The sequence below is a fragment of the Mirounga angustirostris genome, unplaced genomic scaffold (genome assembly GCF_029215605.1).
Source record: "Mirounga angustirostris isolate CCGP_5_RB_7025 unplaced genomic scaffold, mMirAng1.0.hap1 SCAF_4, whole genome shotgun sequence".
In the NCBI taxonomy this organism is placed as follows: Eukaryota; Metazoa; Chordata; class Mammalia; order Carnivora; family Phocidae; genus Mirounga; species Mirounga angustirostris.
The window spans coordinates 36,534,907-36,551,054 of NW_026991712.1; the positions used below are offsets into that span (position 1 = coordinate 36,534,907).

The window sequence follows — 16,148 nt, forward strand, 5'->3', positions numbered from 1 at the left end:
TGCTAAGTGAAAGAAGACACAAAAGACCACATACTGTATGACTATAGGGAAGTCTAAAAAAGACAAATCCACAATGATAGAAAACAGTTCAGGGGTTACCAGGGACCAGGATGTGGGGTCAGCACCGACTGCACAGGGGCACAAGGAAACTTTTCGGGGTAATAGAAATGTTTTAGAGCATAGACAGGTGTCAAAACTCAGTGAAACGTAGACCATTAAATTTTTGTTCGAATGTAAATTATACCTCAATAAAGCTGATTAAAAGAAATCACTAAAGATACAGGCCATTAACAAAAGAAGAAATTCAACTGATGGACAAAAAATTGAATGCTGCTAGTAATCAAACAGATACACGAATTTTTCAGTTATTTAATTGATTAAAAAATGATTATAGGGTGGCTCAGTCGGTTAAGCGGCTGCCTTTGGCTCAGGTCATGATCCTGGGGTCCTGAGATTGAGCCCCGCGTTGGGGCTCCCAGCTCAGCGGGGAGTCTGCGTCTCCCTCTCCCTCTGCCCCTCACCGCACCCCCAACCCCCGCCCCACTCATGCTTGCTCACACTCTCCCTCAAATAAATAAGTAAAATCTTAAAAAAAAAATTATTATAGTATCCAGTGAAGAATACCTTAAATGGGCATTCGTGTATACTGCTGCTGAAAAGAGAACAAAGGCACAACTTTTCTGAGAACATAGAAATGTGTTTCAACAGCCTTAGAATTATTCACATCCTTTGATCAAGCAACTGGATTTCCAACAATTTATGCCGAGGAAATAACCAGGATCGTACAAAAGAAATTACAAACCAGCATGTTGTGTAGCACTATTTATAGAAGCTGAGTGAATTATGTTTCTTTGATAGGACAGTCATTTAAAATACACATGTGGGTGTACAGACACAAACATACACATTCACAATATTCTCCTGGGTTTGAGAGGCAACCAATACTACCTGAATGAATACCACTAAAAGCCCTTCACTGACAAAAAAGAAAGAAGCCTAGGGTTTTAGAAAAGGGAAGGAGACATATATGCAATATGAGAATGTCACAAAAAACCAGCGTCACTCTATACCTTCATGTCGCCGTCAATTTTTTCCCATTCTTCTGCTGTAAAACTGGATGCTGTTGCTGCAGGTTTATCTTTCCTCAAAGCTCTACTTTCAGGAGCCAAGCCTTTAAGGCGCTTTTCACAAAATTCCGTAAGTTCAGGATAATATCCTTCCTCACCAGACCTTTAAAAAAATTCAGAACTTTGGAGTCACCACTTTATTTAGAGGCCAATGTAGATTTGCAGGCTGGGCTCCATGGAGCAGAGGGGTTCTGCGGAGCTCTCCAGGGCTGCCCCTGCACAGGGATGAAGGCTGGGCTGTGCGTGGGCTTCCCACTCACCTTCCTCAACCAGCACAACCTTCATTTTTATGTTAATCTATGGAGTGATGCAATGAAGGAAACAATGGAGCTCCAAAGACACCAGCTTCCATCACACACTTTGAAAGTTGAAGAAACAACATTTTCTCCCCTCTTTAACATGTGTTCATTCTGTTACATAAGGTAATTTTAACTTATAAATGAAAATTCAATATTAGAGACAGGCAGAAACTGAGACTGGATTTCCTTCCCAAGGAGGAGTTTGTAGCTCCTTTTGTTCCCCCAAAGGGATAGGAAGAAAATGGCAGAGGAGTGGTTCAGAACAACATGCCTCTAAATTCAACCAACTCAAGGAACAGAATTCATTGCTAGAGAGTTGTATGGAGAACTCTGTTCTTTGTTTCTGAAGGAAAATCAACCGTTTCCCCTTCTCTTATAAGTCTGTTTACCTTTAAATTTTTAGAAAAGTAGAAAAAATTCCCATTTTCAAATAAATTTTTCTTAAAAATAAATTCTGGGGGCGCCTGGGTGGCTCAGTTGGTTAAACATCTGCCTTCAACTCAGGTCATGGTCCCACAGTCCTGGGATGGAGCCCCGGGGTAGGCTACCTGCTCAGCGGGGAGCCTGCTTCTCCCTCTGCCCTCCATTCGTGATCTCTCTCTCACTCTCTATCTCAAATAAACAAATAAAATCTTTAAAAATAAATTCTGAATCAATGCAATATAATTGAATTAAGCTATTCATAGAATTTCTTAAAACCAACAGCGAGTGGCTTTCAAACTCTTCCATCACATAAACGTCACATTTTCTTTATTAGTCTTTGACCACAGGTAAATGAAAATGTTTTTCTACTGCTGAGAAAAACAAAAGGAAAAATACATGTTTCACTTTCCATTTCAGAAATGATGAGGTTGACATTGACTGTGTCCAGGCACAAGCAGGGATGCTTAGGGAGGACAGGAGGCTGAAGGTGATGAGAGAGAAAAAGGAAAGGACACAGTGATGAGGAAGGGGGTCAGAAGACAGAAAACAGATAACTACCACCTAACAAAAGGAACGCTACTGATGTCCAGGGAGGAGTGATTCATGCTTCACAAATACTTCCACAATATCAGGCTACTCTCCAAATGAAAACCCCTCAGTACATCCCAAATAGGTGGCACCCATTGGGATCACCCAGAGCAGTGCTGCTTGAAGTGGGCTCCCTTGACCACCTGCATGTCAGTCAGCCAGGCACTCGTTAAAAACACATGTTCCTGGGCCCCACCCCAGGTTTCCTGAAGCAGGGTCCCTGGGAATGGGAACCTCAAACCTGCATTTTTAACAACCACATTTGACCTATATTAAAGTTTGACAATCACCACTGTGGGGCCCTTACCCAGAGAAGGTCTGGATTCCCTGCTTTCTGGTCCCACCTCGTGGCCGCCCCACCATCCTCTCCTTGTGACCAGCTCACAGTAAGTCACCACCCATGTTGGCAGATGGTATGGCATGGGGGGAGTACCAAAGAACTTTATCAACTGGTAGGCTGGTGAGCTAACCTTATTTTCTAATGGCTACTCTCATGGCTACCTTTTCCTAGAAAATGTGGAGGAAGCAAGAAAAATGTCCTCTTGAACACTGATGAGCCTTACGTTGCATGCTGGAAGTAGACCTAGCCAGAACCCTCTGAACTAACCACAGGATCAAAACAACAGTTTTGGAACCTAACATGGGAAAAAAACAAAACAAAACAACAATCTCAATATGTGAAAGTGTAATATTTCTAAGAGTTTCAATTTTCAGAAGGCAACAATATAATTGGTATACTGAAACATAAAATGATTTTTGAATGCTTACCTGAGTACACAAAAAATTTTTTCCAAGTGTTTAATATCTGAACATTTTTCAATATACTTGAAATCCAAATGTTCCACAGGAATTTTAAATGTTTTTGTTGTTCCAAAGCCCCATAATGATGGATAATCTTTGGCAGTCATGGCTGAAATGTAGTATAGGTAAATAGTTATGAAGCAAATATATATAGTAATACTGAATTTAGATAGTAGTAGCCATCTAGGTATTTCTATAACATTGATTTTTCCTTTCTATGGAAAAAGGAGGTGTGTTTTCTCTAAGGAGTAAGGCTACTCATTTTAAAACTCTCTCTCCTTGCTAACAACAGTTAACAGTCATGGAACTAAATTACTAAGTACCATACATAGATTAGCAAAGTTGGAACACAAAGCATGTTTTGGTGCTATAGAATAGGAAAAGACTTTTCCTCTACTCATTTAGGTTCAGTGCCTGAGACTCCCAAATTAAACTGATAAAATACACATTAAAAGGAGAAAAGGTTTATTTTATACACTTATGCATGGGGGCGCGGGGCTTCATAGAAAAGTGAAAACCCAAAGAAAGAAACTGTTAGGCCTGGGAGCCTGTATACCATTTTAACAAAGGGTGATAAGTTGTGGATAAGTGATTAGACAAAGGAAAAGGGGGTTTGGCTTTTAGGAGAAGGTAAATATATGGGAGAAACTAGTGAAAGATAATGGTTTCCTTTTTTTTTTTTTTTTAAGATTTTTTATTTATTTGACAGAGAGAGACACAGTGAGAGAGGAAACGCAAGCAGGGGAAGTGGGAGAGGGAGAAGCAGACTTCCCGCAGAGCGGGGAACCCGATGTGGGGCTCGAACCCAGGACCCTGGGATCATGACCTGAGCCAAAGGCAGACGCTTAACGACTGAGCCACCCAGGCGCCCCGATAATAGTTTCCTTATTAAGATTTGTGTATGCAGCTTTATCCTGGTGCTGTCTATCTACTATGATGAGGATTGTTCTCCTCCTCCTGGTGTGAGAGAGGGGAGGAGGGGACACCTTTACAAAGGGAAATTTATGCCCTGCTATTAGGCAGAAAGGGGGAGGGTGAGAATTCTTCCTGTTAATTGTTTTCAGTTTAAAATAATCCTTATGCTTTGGGGATCCTGGGTGGCTCAGTCGTCAAGCGTCTGCCTTCAGCTCAGGTCATGATCCCAGGGTCCTGGGATCGAGCCCCGCCTCGGGCTCCCTGCTCCGCGGGAAGCCTGCTTCTCCCTCTCCCACTCCCCCTGCTTGTGTTCCCTCTCTCGCTGTGTCTCTCTTTGTCAAATAAATAAATAAAAATCTTAAAAAAAATAAAAAAAATAATCCTTATGCTTAAATGGCTTATTTGGGGATGGCATATTCTGGTCCCCTTAGGTGCTCAAACTTTTTTTTTTTTTTTTAAAGATTTTTATTTATTCATAAGAGACAGAAAGAGAGAGAGAGGCAGAGGCAGAAGCAGGCTCCCCACTGAGCAGGGAGCCCGACAGGGGACTCAATCCCAGGACCCGGGGATCATGATCTGAGCCACCCAGGTGCCCTCAAACTGCTTTTTAAGATAGCTTTTTTTTTTTTTTTAAGATTTTATTTATTTATTTGAGAGAGAGAGAATGAGAGACAGAGAGCATGAGAGGGGGAGGGTCAGAGGGAGAAGCAGACCCCCTGCTGAGCAGGGACCCCGATGTGGGACTCCATTCCGGGACTCCAGGATCATGACCTGAGCCGAAAGCAGTCGCTCAACCAACTGAACCACCCAGGCGCCCTTAAGATAGCTTTTAATGTTGATTTCAATTACTTCTACTTCAGCTGTTTGTTCAGACCCCAACCATGCTTTGTGATTCAGCACAAACACAAATAATATCCTTTAACTGTCCTTTACATCACCCTCTCCGCCATTCCCTGCTGTCCACTCCCGGCTGTGTTCTAACGACACTGGGCCCATACCTTTCTCATAGCACATATTCTAATTATTTATTTTTGTCTTCCCTTCTAGATTGTGAGATCTTACTTTATTCATCGTCATATATTCAGGACCAACATAAGTAGTGCCTTATACCCTTAAGAAACACTTGCTGAACTGAATTGGGAAAAAGGGAGCCTTGGACTGTTTCACTTTAATGATACTGTTGCTAATGATGATGATAATAACACCAACAAATACTACACAGCTCTTAATGTGTGCTGGGTACCATCCTAAGAATTGTACATATATTACCTCATTTAATCTTTCAACTACTGTATCAGGTAGGTTTTATTTTAAGTAGAGAGCAGTAATAACAGTTAAGAGTTATGGAGATAAATTACTGTGCCATGGATTATTATCTCACATAATCTTCAAAACCACTCTCATGAAGGGTATTAATAATTACTCCCATTCTACAGAAAAGGAAGTGCTTGTGTTTTAAGTAACCTACTCAAGGTCATATAATTATTTAGTGACTGAGGATTTGAATCTCAGTAGGCAACTGCAGAGCCCACGCACTTAGCCATCATACCCAGACTTTTCAAATTGTGGGTGGCAACCCCTGAAATCAATTTAGTGAGCTGCAATTAGCATTGTTTCATAATGAGACACACTAGAACAGCAACAAAAAAAAATCTGACTACTTCACATACCATTAAAGTGAATACTGTTTTGTAAAAACTTTTATTTCGTGTCTATACAAATGACAAGTGTGAACATAAATGCACATGTTGCAAAATATATTTCTCATCGTGAGTCATTGTCAAAGTGTTTTAAAAACCACTACAGTAAAACACATTGGGTTATAAATTTTAAAACAAAAAGTAGCAATGGGTCTAATTGACCAAAAGTATCTCCTTCAGCATGCCTGCCCTCTGGGAGTCTGGTCGTACATCAGACCTCTGCAAAAGAAGAGAAGGCTCTGTCAACTTCTCCATATTCCTGCTGGCTTTGACTGGGGCAAAGAACACAGAAGACAGTTCATCGGCTTTCCGATGAGATCCAGCTGAAAAATGAGATGGTTTTCGCCCTATACTGGCAGGGCCCAGGATGATGATACATTCATCACAAGGATAGCCTTAAGAGTGGAAGTTACTGGAAAGCAACTTGAAGGACTTTTAAATTATTGATGCTGCCCAGAACAGAATGGGTTACATTAGGAGAATTTTTCTAAAGACTTGGCAGATCTTTGATGGGAGAAACTTAAGCATCCAGCAGGATTAAAATGGATGATCTCGAATTTGTCTTGCAACCCCTGAGATTTCACGATTTGAATAAAATACAGTGAAAAACATTTTAAATGACAGAGCCATCTCTTATCTAATCAAATTAATTTCATTCTGCACACTGGTTTAACATTTCTCTGAAAATCCTTTTTGAAAACTTTATATTTGTTTGGGGTCCCCCCCCCCCCGGTGGGATGAACATTTCAAGACTACTAAATGTTAACTCTCACGTTCCAAAAAACAAATCATACAACAGTTTATTTGCTCTCATTAGAACACTCCCACATCCGGTTGGAATTTCTTTGATTAGGAAAATCCTTGATTCTAGTTGGATTTAATCTCTTCTCCGTCATCCTGATCCACATCCATTTCCCATATTCCCTAATCAGCTGACAGAAATACCTCCAGCGCAAACTGAGATGGTTAAGTAACACGAAAACCTGTTTTCCTCCCCCAGGCACGTTCTCTCCACAAGCACAGGGTCCAGCGCCCCCTGCAGGCGGAGATCGAAAGGAAAGGGCTCCCTCAGCCGTAGCAACGGTTTCTGTGTACAGCGCGGCCGAGAACGGCAGGGGTCAGGGGCCGGCCAGGAACCCGGAGCTCTACCGTCAACCCAACGGTCAGGGGGCACTTTAGGACCCTCTGAAATTGCTCCCCACTCCCCGGCTTTGGTCTCCAGGACTAGAGGCCGCCGGCAGACCCCGGCAACCCCCGTGTTGCGACCCTGTCCCAACATCCGCCACCCTCCGCCACAGTAAACTAAAGCCCCCAGTTTCTCCATCCCATAACCGGCTTCCGCAGTCGAATCCGACCGTGCATTTGCTTCTCGGGGCCCGCTTTTCACCCCAGCTCCCGAAGGGAACTGCGATGGGAGATGTAATTTACTCCTGGCCGGCAGGTACTCACCTGGGTCCCAGACGCCACTCGGCGCCGCGGACGTGACCACTGCACAATCTACCGCCGACGCCGCAGGTGCCGAGATCGGGGCGTGTCGCCCCGCCTCAGCCCCCACTGGTGAGAGGCTGACCGCCGGGGGCGGGACCACAGCCTCTGCGGATGATTGGCTGGCCCTCGACTTGCTACCTCGCCGATAGGCCTCACACAGCCCATGCTCTCCCGCAGAGGACCCGTTTCCCAGAGTTAAAACGCCGTTACTGTTCTGGATTGTTACACTACCCGCAAGATAAATTGATAACTACTCCAACTTAATTATAGAAATAGAATTAAACGTTCGGAATATCTAAAATGCAACCCAGACTTAGCTCCTTCCCTTTACATAGAAGAGTAAATGAAAGACAAGATTCCCTCTTCCTTTGTATGCATTCAACATCTTCGGAGTGGTGGTTATGAGACACCGTACGGGGCACTGGGATACAAAGGCAAATAAGACGTAATACAATTCAGATGAATAAAACAGTAGAGATTGTTGGGGGAATGTATTTTACTTTTACAATTTCAGATTAATGTCTGGTACATAATAGGAACTCAATGTTATTTTCCTTCCCTTTGCACTTAAATTAGATCTACGTCCTTTAGCAGCCACTGACAGTGGTAAAAACACTGATAGCGGTAAAACTTCTGCAAATATGACTGACTATATTTTTATTATTTCCATTGCCAATGCCAGAGAATGCTAAATTTGCACCTTTATAGGCACAGATTTGAACTTGAGTAAACCTTAGTTTGCTTTGTCAGCATCACATGCCCCAGTCCATGTAAAGTCACTTCATACCTCATTCCAGCCAGCAAACTTCACTCAAAACTATGTCCTAGGTTTAAAACACTGACTACTGTAAATTGACATAGTTTTACTTCCAGCACAGGAGGAAATCCTTTAAATATTTGGGGAAATGGTTGTAATTCCACATACTCTGTAATTTTCTTTTCATTCACTCAGTATTTTGTTCTGGTTATAATTATGTATATATACATTTATGCCTAAATAAAAAGTAGGGTAAAAAGCAACTTGAAGGGGATAGACTATGTAGGCAAATGAAAATTACCACTATCATCTTCATAAAGGTAAGACATTGCATCCAAGAAACAAGGATAGGTATGTGTTAGTTTTTCTTCGAATGTATACATTCCAATACACTCAAATATAGAGAAAAAATAAGCTTATACAAATTAAAATTACACCAGAATGAAAATTACAGAGAAAATTACTATGGATTAGAAAGTAAAATTAAAGGAATCTTCCAAAGAGCAAAGAAAAAAAAAAAAAAGGACAAGGAAAGACGAGAAAGGTCAATGAAGTCTAACATTTTTTTTAAAAAGATCTGGAGAAAAGAGAATATTGAAGGTAGGAAGTTATTAAACAATTCAAGAGGGGCCGCCTGGATGGCTCAATTGGTTGAGCATCCTACTCTTGGTTTCAGGGCAGGTGGTGATCTCATGGGCCCTGAGACCCTGCCCAGCACAGGGCTTTGTGCTCAGCCAGGAGTCAGCTTGAAGATTTTCTTTCTGCCCTCCAATTGCACACTCGTGCACGCGCTCTCTCAAATAAAAAATAATTCAAGAAAATTTCCCAGAATTGAAGAGCTTGACTTTCCAGATTGAAAGGACCCACCAAGTACCCAGAACAGTGGAAAACAGCCCCATGCTAAGGCACATACTGTAACATTTCAGTACACTGGCAAAGAGAATCCTACATTTCCAGAGAAAAAATGAAAAAGAATTAGGAATAAGAATCTCAACAATACTGGGGAGGTGGATGGGGGCACCTGGGTGGCTCAGTCAGTTAAGAATCTGCCTTTGGCTCAGGTCATGATCTCAGGGTCCTGGGATCAAGCCCCATATTGGCCTCCCTGCTCAGCAGGGAGTCCACTTCTCCCTCTGTCCCTCCCCCCTCAGTGCGCCGCCCCCCCCCCCCCCCCCCCCGTGCACTCGAGCATGCTCTTTCAAATAAGTAAAATCTTAAAAAAAATACTGGAAGCTAGGAGACTGTGAAACAATCCTTCAGAATTCTGATGCTGGTTAAGAACAACACAAAAGGTCATTTCAGGCAGAGAGAAAAGCATGAGAAAGGCACAGGTAAGAAAGAAATAAGGACTGTTACCTGCTTAAAGAACTGCAAACATCTCCTTGGAACCAAAAGATTAAGTGAGAGGTGGGTTGAAGTGGTGACAGAGATAGAAAAGGAGTCAAATATACTATTCCAATACTTTTGGCTTTATCAAAATGGAGAGCCACTGAGGATTTTCAGGACAGTGCCATGAAATCCGTATTTCTGAAACAGCAATCTGAAGAGGATGGAGACAGTAAGGCTGGAAGCTGGGAGACTGATCTTGACACTAATCATGTGTGGAAAATAATACAGCAATGGTGATAATAATAAACACTGATTAGGCTAAGAGTTTTTATGGATTCATTTTATTTTGCAACTAACCTGTGAGGTGGGTGCCATTATTTCATGCCTACCTTACAAATGAGGAAAGTGAATCCTGGTGAAGTCACGCTGTTAACAAAAGACACTGTGGATATTTGAACCCAAAGCCTTTCACTTAAGTCCATACTGTTTACTGAGCTCTTAAAATGATAGCCAATCCATCAATAAGTCCCGTTAGCTCAACTTCAAAATGTTATCTTACAACCAGCCACTTCTTAGTCCCTCCACTGCTACCACTCTAGCCTGCCATCATCGTTATCCTGAACTATTACAGGTGGTCCTTAACTGGCTTCCCCATCCATCACCCATCCATCCCTACATTATCCATTCTCACAGAACAGCTCAAGTAATCTTTTTTTTTTTTAAGATTTTCTTTGACAGAGAGAGACACAGCGAGAGAGGGTACACAAGCAGGGGGAGTGGGAGAGGGAAAAGCAGGCTTCCCGCGGAGCAGGGAGCCTGATGCAGGGCTTGATCCCAAGACCCTGGGATCATGACCTGAGCCTAAAGCAGATGCTTAACGATTGAGCCACCCATGTGCCCCCAGCTCAAGTAATCTTGTCTTAAATCATGTTACTGTCCTGTTTACTCCCATCACGAGACCATACATAAGCAGGCCTCTGCCTAACTCAAAGTTTGAGCCATATGGGCTTCATTCTAAAGTGGGAACATCCACCCCGAGACATTACAATGGCTATTTCCTCAATTTCAGGAATGCTCCTTCCCCTTGTCTTACTATCTCATCCTTCAGCCTTCTGCTCAAATAACCACTCCCTCTTGACTAATTTTCTGCACAGAACTTATTCTAGGAAGGGTGGGGATATCCATGTATTTGTATATGTGAGGAGGCAACTTGTTTTTACATCTTCTCAACTTATATAATTTAGTCTTAAGACTGGCCTTTTTTTTTTTTTTAAGATTTTTAATCTCTACACCCAACATGGGGCTCGAACTCACAACCCCGAGGATCAAGAGTTGCATGCTCTACCGACTAAGCCAGCCAGACTCCTAAGACTGGCTTTTTTTTTGGGGGGGGGGGGGGAAGACAGACACACACACACACACAGACAAACACAGTGGAGGGTGAGGTGTGCAGAGGGAGAGAACCTTCATCTCACAACCCTGGGTTCATGACCTGAGCCAAAATCAAGAGTCCAACGCTTAACTGACTGAGCCACCAAGGAGCCCCAAGATTGGCCATTTCTGATTTCATCTACTATTTTTACATTTTTCACAACTTTAATCTCGAGATAACTTCAGAGCCTCAAAGCACCATATTGACCATCATAAATTCCTCCACTTTGACAATGAAGTTGAAGTTAAAAGAAATGAACTGGCTAGTCACTGAGTAGCAGGGCTGGATTTGAATCAATTTCCATGCTTTTCTCAAGGACATGCATGTCCATAGTCATTGGTAAGCAGTTTAAGTACAGGACAAGTTATGTGGTAATTCTAAGCTCAGATTTGCTGATATTTATACTTATAGAACACTATTTGAAAGTCTTTTTTTTTTTTTAAGATTTGTTTTTATTTATTTTTGAGAGAGAGAGTGTGTACAGAGGGGAGGGGCAGAGGGAGAGGGAGAGTGTCTCTGCATTCAGTGCAGAGCCTGACACGGGGCTCGAGCCCACGACCCTGAGATCACGACCTGAGCTGAAACTAAAGACTTGGGACACTTAACCGACTGTGCCACCCAGGCACCCCCAAAACCATCTTTTAAAGCAATTTTGTACCTATTTTACCTTTTTTTCTTGAAACTGTCCAGGGAGGCAAGAGGTAAAATGGCTTCCATTTTTATAGATGTAAGGGACACAAAGAGGGGACTAGTTGAAATGTTGGTCTTAAGTTCCAGTGGTAATGCTTTTTCCACTAAACCACTGTCTAGTTAACCAAATAATATTCAATTAAATTAATGATAAATAAAAGAACTATGATAAAATCAAAACAGCTAAGAGGAACATTATCCGAAGTGTTAGGATTTGTTTAGGGGACTGTCCTATCATATTTATTGGGACTCTTTTGTCTGAAAAAGACAAGGTCAAGAAGGAACAGAGCAGAATTACAAAATTATGAAAGGTATGGCTAAAGGAAAACCTGGACCTACGAGGCACTCTTTAAAAATTTGAGCATGGGGGGCACCTGGGTGGCTCAGTTGTTAAGCGTCTGCCTTCAGCTCAGGTCATGATCTCAGGGTCCTGGGATCGAGCCCTGCATCGGGTTCCCTGCTCAACGGGAAGCCTGCTTCTCCCTCTCCCACTCCCCCTGCTTGTGTTCCCTCTCTCGCTGTCTGTCCAATAAAATCTTCAAAAAATAAATAAATAAAAATCTGAGCATGGTAGTACTTTGTATAGCACTTAAAAAATTTATAGAACTTAGTATTCAAGGATGTTAATAGAAATATAGGTGCTTTTTTAAAATGGCACTTAATTTTTTGAATGTCAGAGACACACATAGCTAATAGTGAAGATGGAATATATCTAATCTTCAAAATGAATGTCAGATGACATCCCATAATGATGGAATCCTGGAACAAATGGGAGTATTCGAGTATCCATATCCCCAAGATCAAGGCAAAAGGGCAAAAGTTTTAAACATTTATCCATAGGTCAGTGTAAACAAGTCCATATATATATATATTTATATCTTTATATATCCTGAAAGCAGAATTTTTTACCTTAATGATTATACCTCAGAAACTACACCTGCCTTAATAATCTGCTTCATCCACTTTACTTAGGGTTGATTTTGCCTTACAGATGCAACCATTAAAGTTTCTTTTTCCTCACCCAAGATTTAAAATATAGTCAAGCCTTATATATACATACAGAAGGCCTACATCAAGTAAAATGAAAAATTTAACACAAAATAATGCATGCATGCTAAGCACATTGGTATACTCAATACAAAATGATGCTGGAGAGTTTATAGTTGGTGATGTAAAACAGTAGTTTCCAAGGAACTTACTTAATCAGACCTTCACAGGGCCCTAGAAACTTCATTTTTAACAAGAATCCCAAAAGATTCTAGGCCTTAATTAAGTGTGCTTAATTAAGTGTACTTTAAACTTTCACTCTGTCAGATTACATATACAATAAAAGTAAATTATAAATCATGTAATTGAACAAAAAACTTTATAGAAACTATTAAATAGATATCTAAATACAAGATGGATTTTAAAATGAAATGTTATTTGTATTTGTAAAGATATATACACTAATCAAAAGCTATACAACATTAACAGCAAATCCAAGTACAAATGAAGATAATCCTCTGAATTCCATGTTTCATCGAGCATCAAAAACCACCACTGTTTTAAAATGAGTTAAGGACAAAAACATATTTTAAAATTACATGAAAGATTTAACACTTCCAAGTCACTTTCTCTTTGCAATAAGCTAGTTATTTAGCTACAATGCACAAAAGAATGGAACTCAGTATTTACTATGACAACTGGAAATAAAAAAAAAAAAGGTTTCAATTTTTATTAGTCCCCTTTCCATGATACAAAAGACCAATGCACCAAAAAACACTGAAACCATGTTAGCAAGGTAACTTACTGGTTTAAAAAATACTGTAATTGTATTATTAATTACCATGTAACAATGTACTTTGTCTTTCAGCTAATTTGTAAGCCTCACTTTATCCATTAAGTAGCATTCATACACAGTATTTGTATTTCTACTTGTATAATTTAGTTTGTCCATCAACTCAAACTCAAGAAGGACTATACGTAAAATAAGTTAAATACCGATCCTGAAAAATAGACTTATGAGAACTAAATCAACTAGTATTTAAATATTTAGTATATGCCTCTTCACTGGATTTTTATTATGAAAATAAAAATAAAATGATTATGAAAATCCTAATCATGCCTTTTTGGTAAGTAGTCTAAAAGTTATTACCTTTTTTTTAAATCAGAAATTAGTCTTTGACTAACAACCCAAGCATTATTCTTCACTTCCACCTACTTCATATTTAGCAAGTTACAAGGATACATCTTTTAGTCCTTTTCTTGTACATTATTCTGTATCCACATTCTCTGCATCTGATTGGATCCCTGGATTTTATTTCATTTTCGGTGTGACATTCTAAAAAAGAAAGTATGGTCATTCAATGTCTAAAGGGCAAATAGGACAGACAAGCAAATTATCTTAACTGTATTTTTTACCCAAAGCACTAAAATGTACTCAATCTCAAGAGTATGGTGCCATGACCATGTTGAAAAGAAAACCACAGGACCCAAATGGCCTCACTTAGGTTAAGATGCCAAGTCCGTAAACCTAGTAAACCAAGACTTAACACTTAACCTAACTGCAGTTTCAACCATTCAGAAATATAACCCCTGACACTCAACATGGGAATTTCCTTGTCAGCATTAGGAAATTTACTGTTTTTTGGTTCCTCTTAGAAAGGCAACCTTACCTAAAACAATGGAGTCTTTGCTAATAATTTCCTTTTTCCCCACTCCTCTCTACCTTTAAAAACCTTTCCTTTTCTGTAGCCTTTTGGAGCTCCCATCTACTTGCTAGGCAGGATGCTGCCTGATTCATGAATCCATTAATAAAGCCTATTACACCTTTAAAATGTACTCAGTTGAACTTTTATTATTTAACAACAATATACTAAGGAGGACGAATTCTTAATAAGATTTTTTTTTTTTTACAGTTGCTGGTATTCTGCTTTGTAACTTTAAAGATGACCCATTCAAGACAAAGTTAAATGTAATTATTTCAAAACTCTGAAGTAAAACACTCCTACTTTATTTAAGTTCTACTCTTACCTCCGCAGATATATATCATCGGCTGCTGCTTCGGGGGTTGAACGTCCTTTTGGGTGTCCATTGATAGTCCCTGAAATCACAGACTTAAATCTTTAATATCTTAAAAGGGCTCCTCACAAACACAACCAGGCCTCATTTTTCTCAGGGAAACCTAAAAAAGTCCCAATTCCTAACGTGTACTTTTTCAAACCCTATGGGTAGAGCTAAAGGACGACAACGTATTGCGCACTTACCCCCAAACTAGACACAGTAACATTTTACACATATAATGTCATTTTAATCTTTACAACAATCGTAGGAGTTATTACCCTTACTTTACAGATGAAGAAACCCAGCCCTGTAGAAGTCAATTTGCGTAGGGTTATTCAGCTATTAAGAGATAGGGGCACTGGGATCTGACGGCAAAGCTCGCGTTCCCATTTAACAGAAGTCCTACTGTTCCAAAATTCAGCAGAAAGCAATAAATTATATCCCTCAACAAGGGAACATGCGAACCGAAAATAAGGGGAGAATAACTCCCCAAAGCCAAAGAGCTAACCTGAACGAAACCGGGCAAAGGAATAACACCATCCACTCAACCCCCAGCTTCTCCCAATTCTAACCCCATACCGGACCTTTTTAACCTTGAGGGTCTTACCAATTTGGGTCCAAATACCCACCTCTAAATACAACTAGCCAATTCCCTACCCACGTAGCCCCCAGAAACTAAGTACTCTGCAGTTCGCGGCGGATTATGGCTCCTCGTTGTGTCTCAACCAACTTCCGGCGCTGGCATATGACGCGTGTAGTCCCCGCCTCTTCCGCCCCCCGGGCGTGGCCAAGGAACCCGGATTGTACACAAGCGGTAAAGCCGGGAATTTTGGATGTTAGGCTCTGTGGAGAAGAATTCGTGTTTCGCCCCAGCTTATTTCATTTTTCAGAATAGCAAAGCATTTCAGTAGTTCCTCAAATCGGAGGGAGTCTGCTTTTCTAACTAATGAAGTCAGTAGAAAGTAAACTTCCAGGAGGGCTGAGGGTTAGGAGAGAAAGCGAAATGACAAGTGCCCCTGGAATCCTAGGCTAACCGTTACTCGGAGGAACACAGAAGCAGCGACTGCATCACTGATTTTCACTTTAAAAAGCACTTTTCAGATTATGTTTTTCCTATTGTTTGATACCTGTGCTGGGCCAGTGGAGCAGCCGCCCCCTATCCTTCACATAATTTCATTTTTGCTTTTTGAACCTTTCGTAGGCTCCTGTTGTCCCTCTGACCCACTCCTTTTGCTTGTTTTAAAGCAAAGGCTGGGGCGCCTGGATGGCGCAGTTGGTTAAGCCTCCAACTCTTGCTTTTGGGGTTGGTTTGTTTTTTTTTAAAGATTTCATTTATTCAGGAGAGAGAGACGGGGCGCCTGGGTGGCTCAGTCGGTTGGGTGTCTGCCTTCCGCTCGCGTCGTGGTCCCAGGGTCCTGGGATCGAGCCCCGCGTCGGGCTTCCTGCTCGGCGGGGAGCCTGCTTCTCCCTCTCCCTCTACCTGCTGCTCTGTCCACTTGTGCTCTCTCTCTGTCAAATAAATGAATAAAAAATCTTAAAAAAAAAAAAAAAAAG

The 16,148-nt window shown here is 41.0% G+C and overlaps 2 protein-coding genes across 3 annotated transcripts in view; both read right to left on the reverse strand.

Moving 5' to 3' along the window:
• SPAG1 (sperm associated antigen 1) overlaps nt 1–9,240 on the reverse strand; it is a 70,177-nt gene extending 60,937 nt beyond the window's left edge. Inside the window, exons 1-3 of one of the 2 annotated variants that reach the window (XM_064588044.1) lie at nt 7,303–9,240; nt 3,206–3,347; nt 1,071–1,230 (exon numbers count right to left, since the gene is read on the reverse strand). In XM_064588044.1, the coding sequence (XP_064444114.1) occupies nt 1,071–1,230; nt 3,206–3,345 (300 nt within the window). In that variant the 5' untranslated portion in view covers nt 3,346–3,347; nt 7,303–9,240. Of the gene's footprint in view, nt 1–1,070; nt 1,231–3,205; nt 3,348–7,302 lie in introns of those variants that run through there. The other variant, XM_064588045.1, reaches the window with a different exon arrangement.
• Nucleotides 9,241–10,820: 1,580 nt separating this feature from the next.
• POLR2K (RNA polymerase II, I and III subunit K) lies at nt 10,821–15,358 on the reverse strand. Its single transcript, XM_045896160.3, has 4 exons — nt 15,224–15,358; nt 14,565–14,634; nt 13,780–13,872; nt 10,821–13,091 (listed from the first exon to the last, which is right to left on the reverse strand). Exons 2-4 carry the CDS (start codon nt 14,623–14,625, stop codon nt 13,069–13,071), a joined length of 177 nt encoding a protein of 58 aa, XP_045752116.1. The 5' UTR covers nt 14,626–14,634; nt 15,224–15,358; the 3' UTR covers nt 10,821–13,068.
• Between the last annotated feature and the right edge of the window lie 790 nt (nt 15,359–16,148).

Bases quoted from the DNA above. Each gene is read 5' to 3' on its own strand.
- POLR2K (XM_045896160.3), bottom strand. From the start codon at position 14,625: ATGGACACCCAAAAGGACGTTCAACCCCCGAAGCAGCAGCCGATGATA. The intron at 13,873-14,564 runs GTAAGAGTAGAA...TTTCTTTTTTAG, and splicing joins GATGATATATATCTGCGGAG to AATGTCACACCGAAAATGAA. The intron at 13,092-13,779 runs GTATCCTTGTAA...ATTTTAAAACAG, and splicing joins CAAGAAAAGGACTAAAAGAT to TGGTGGTTTTTGATGCTCGA.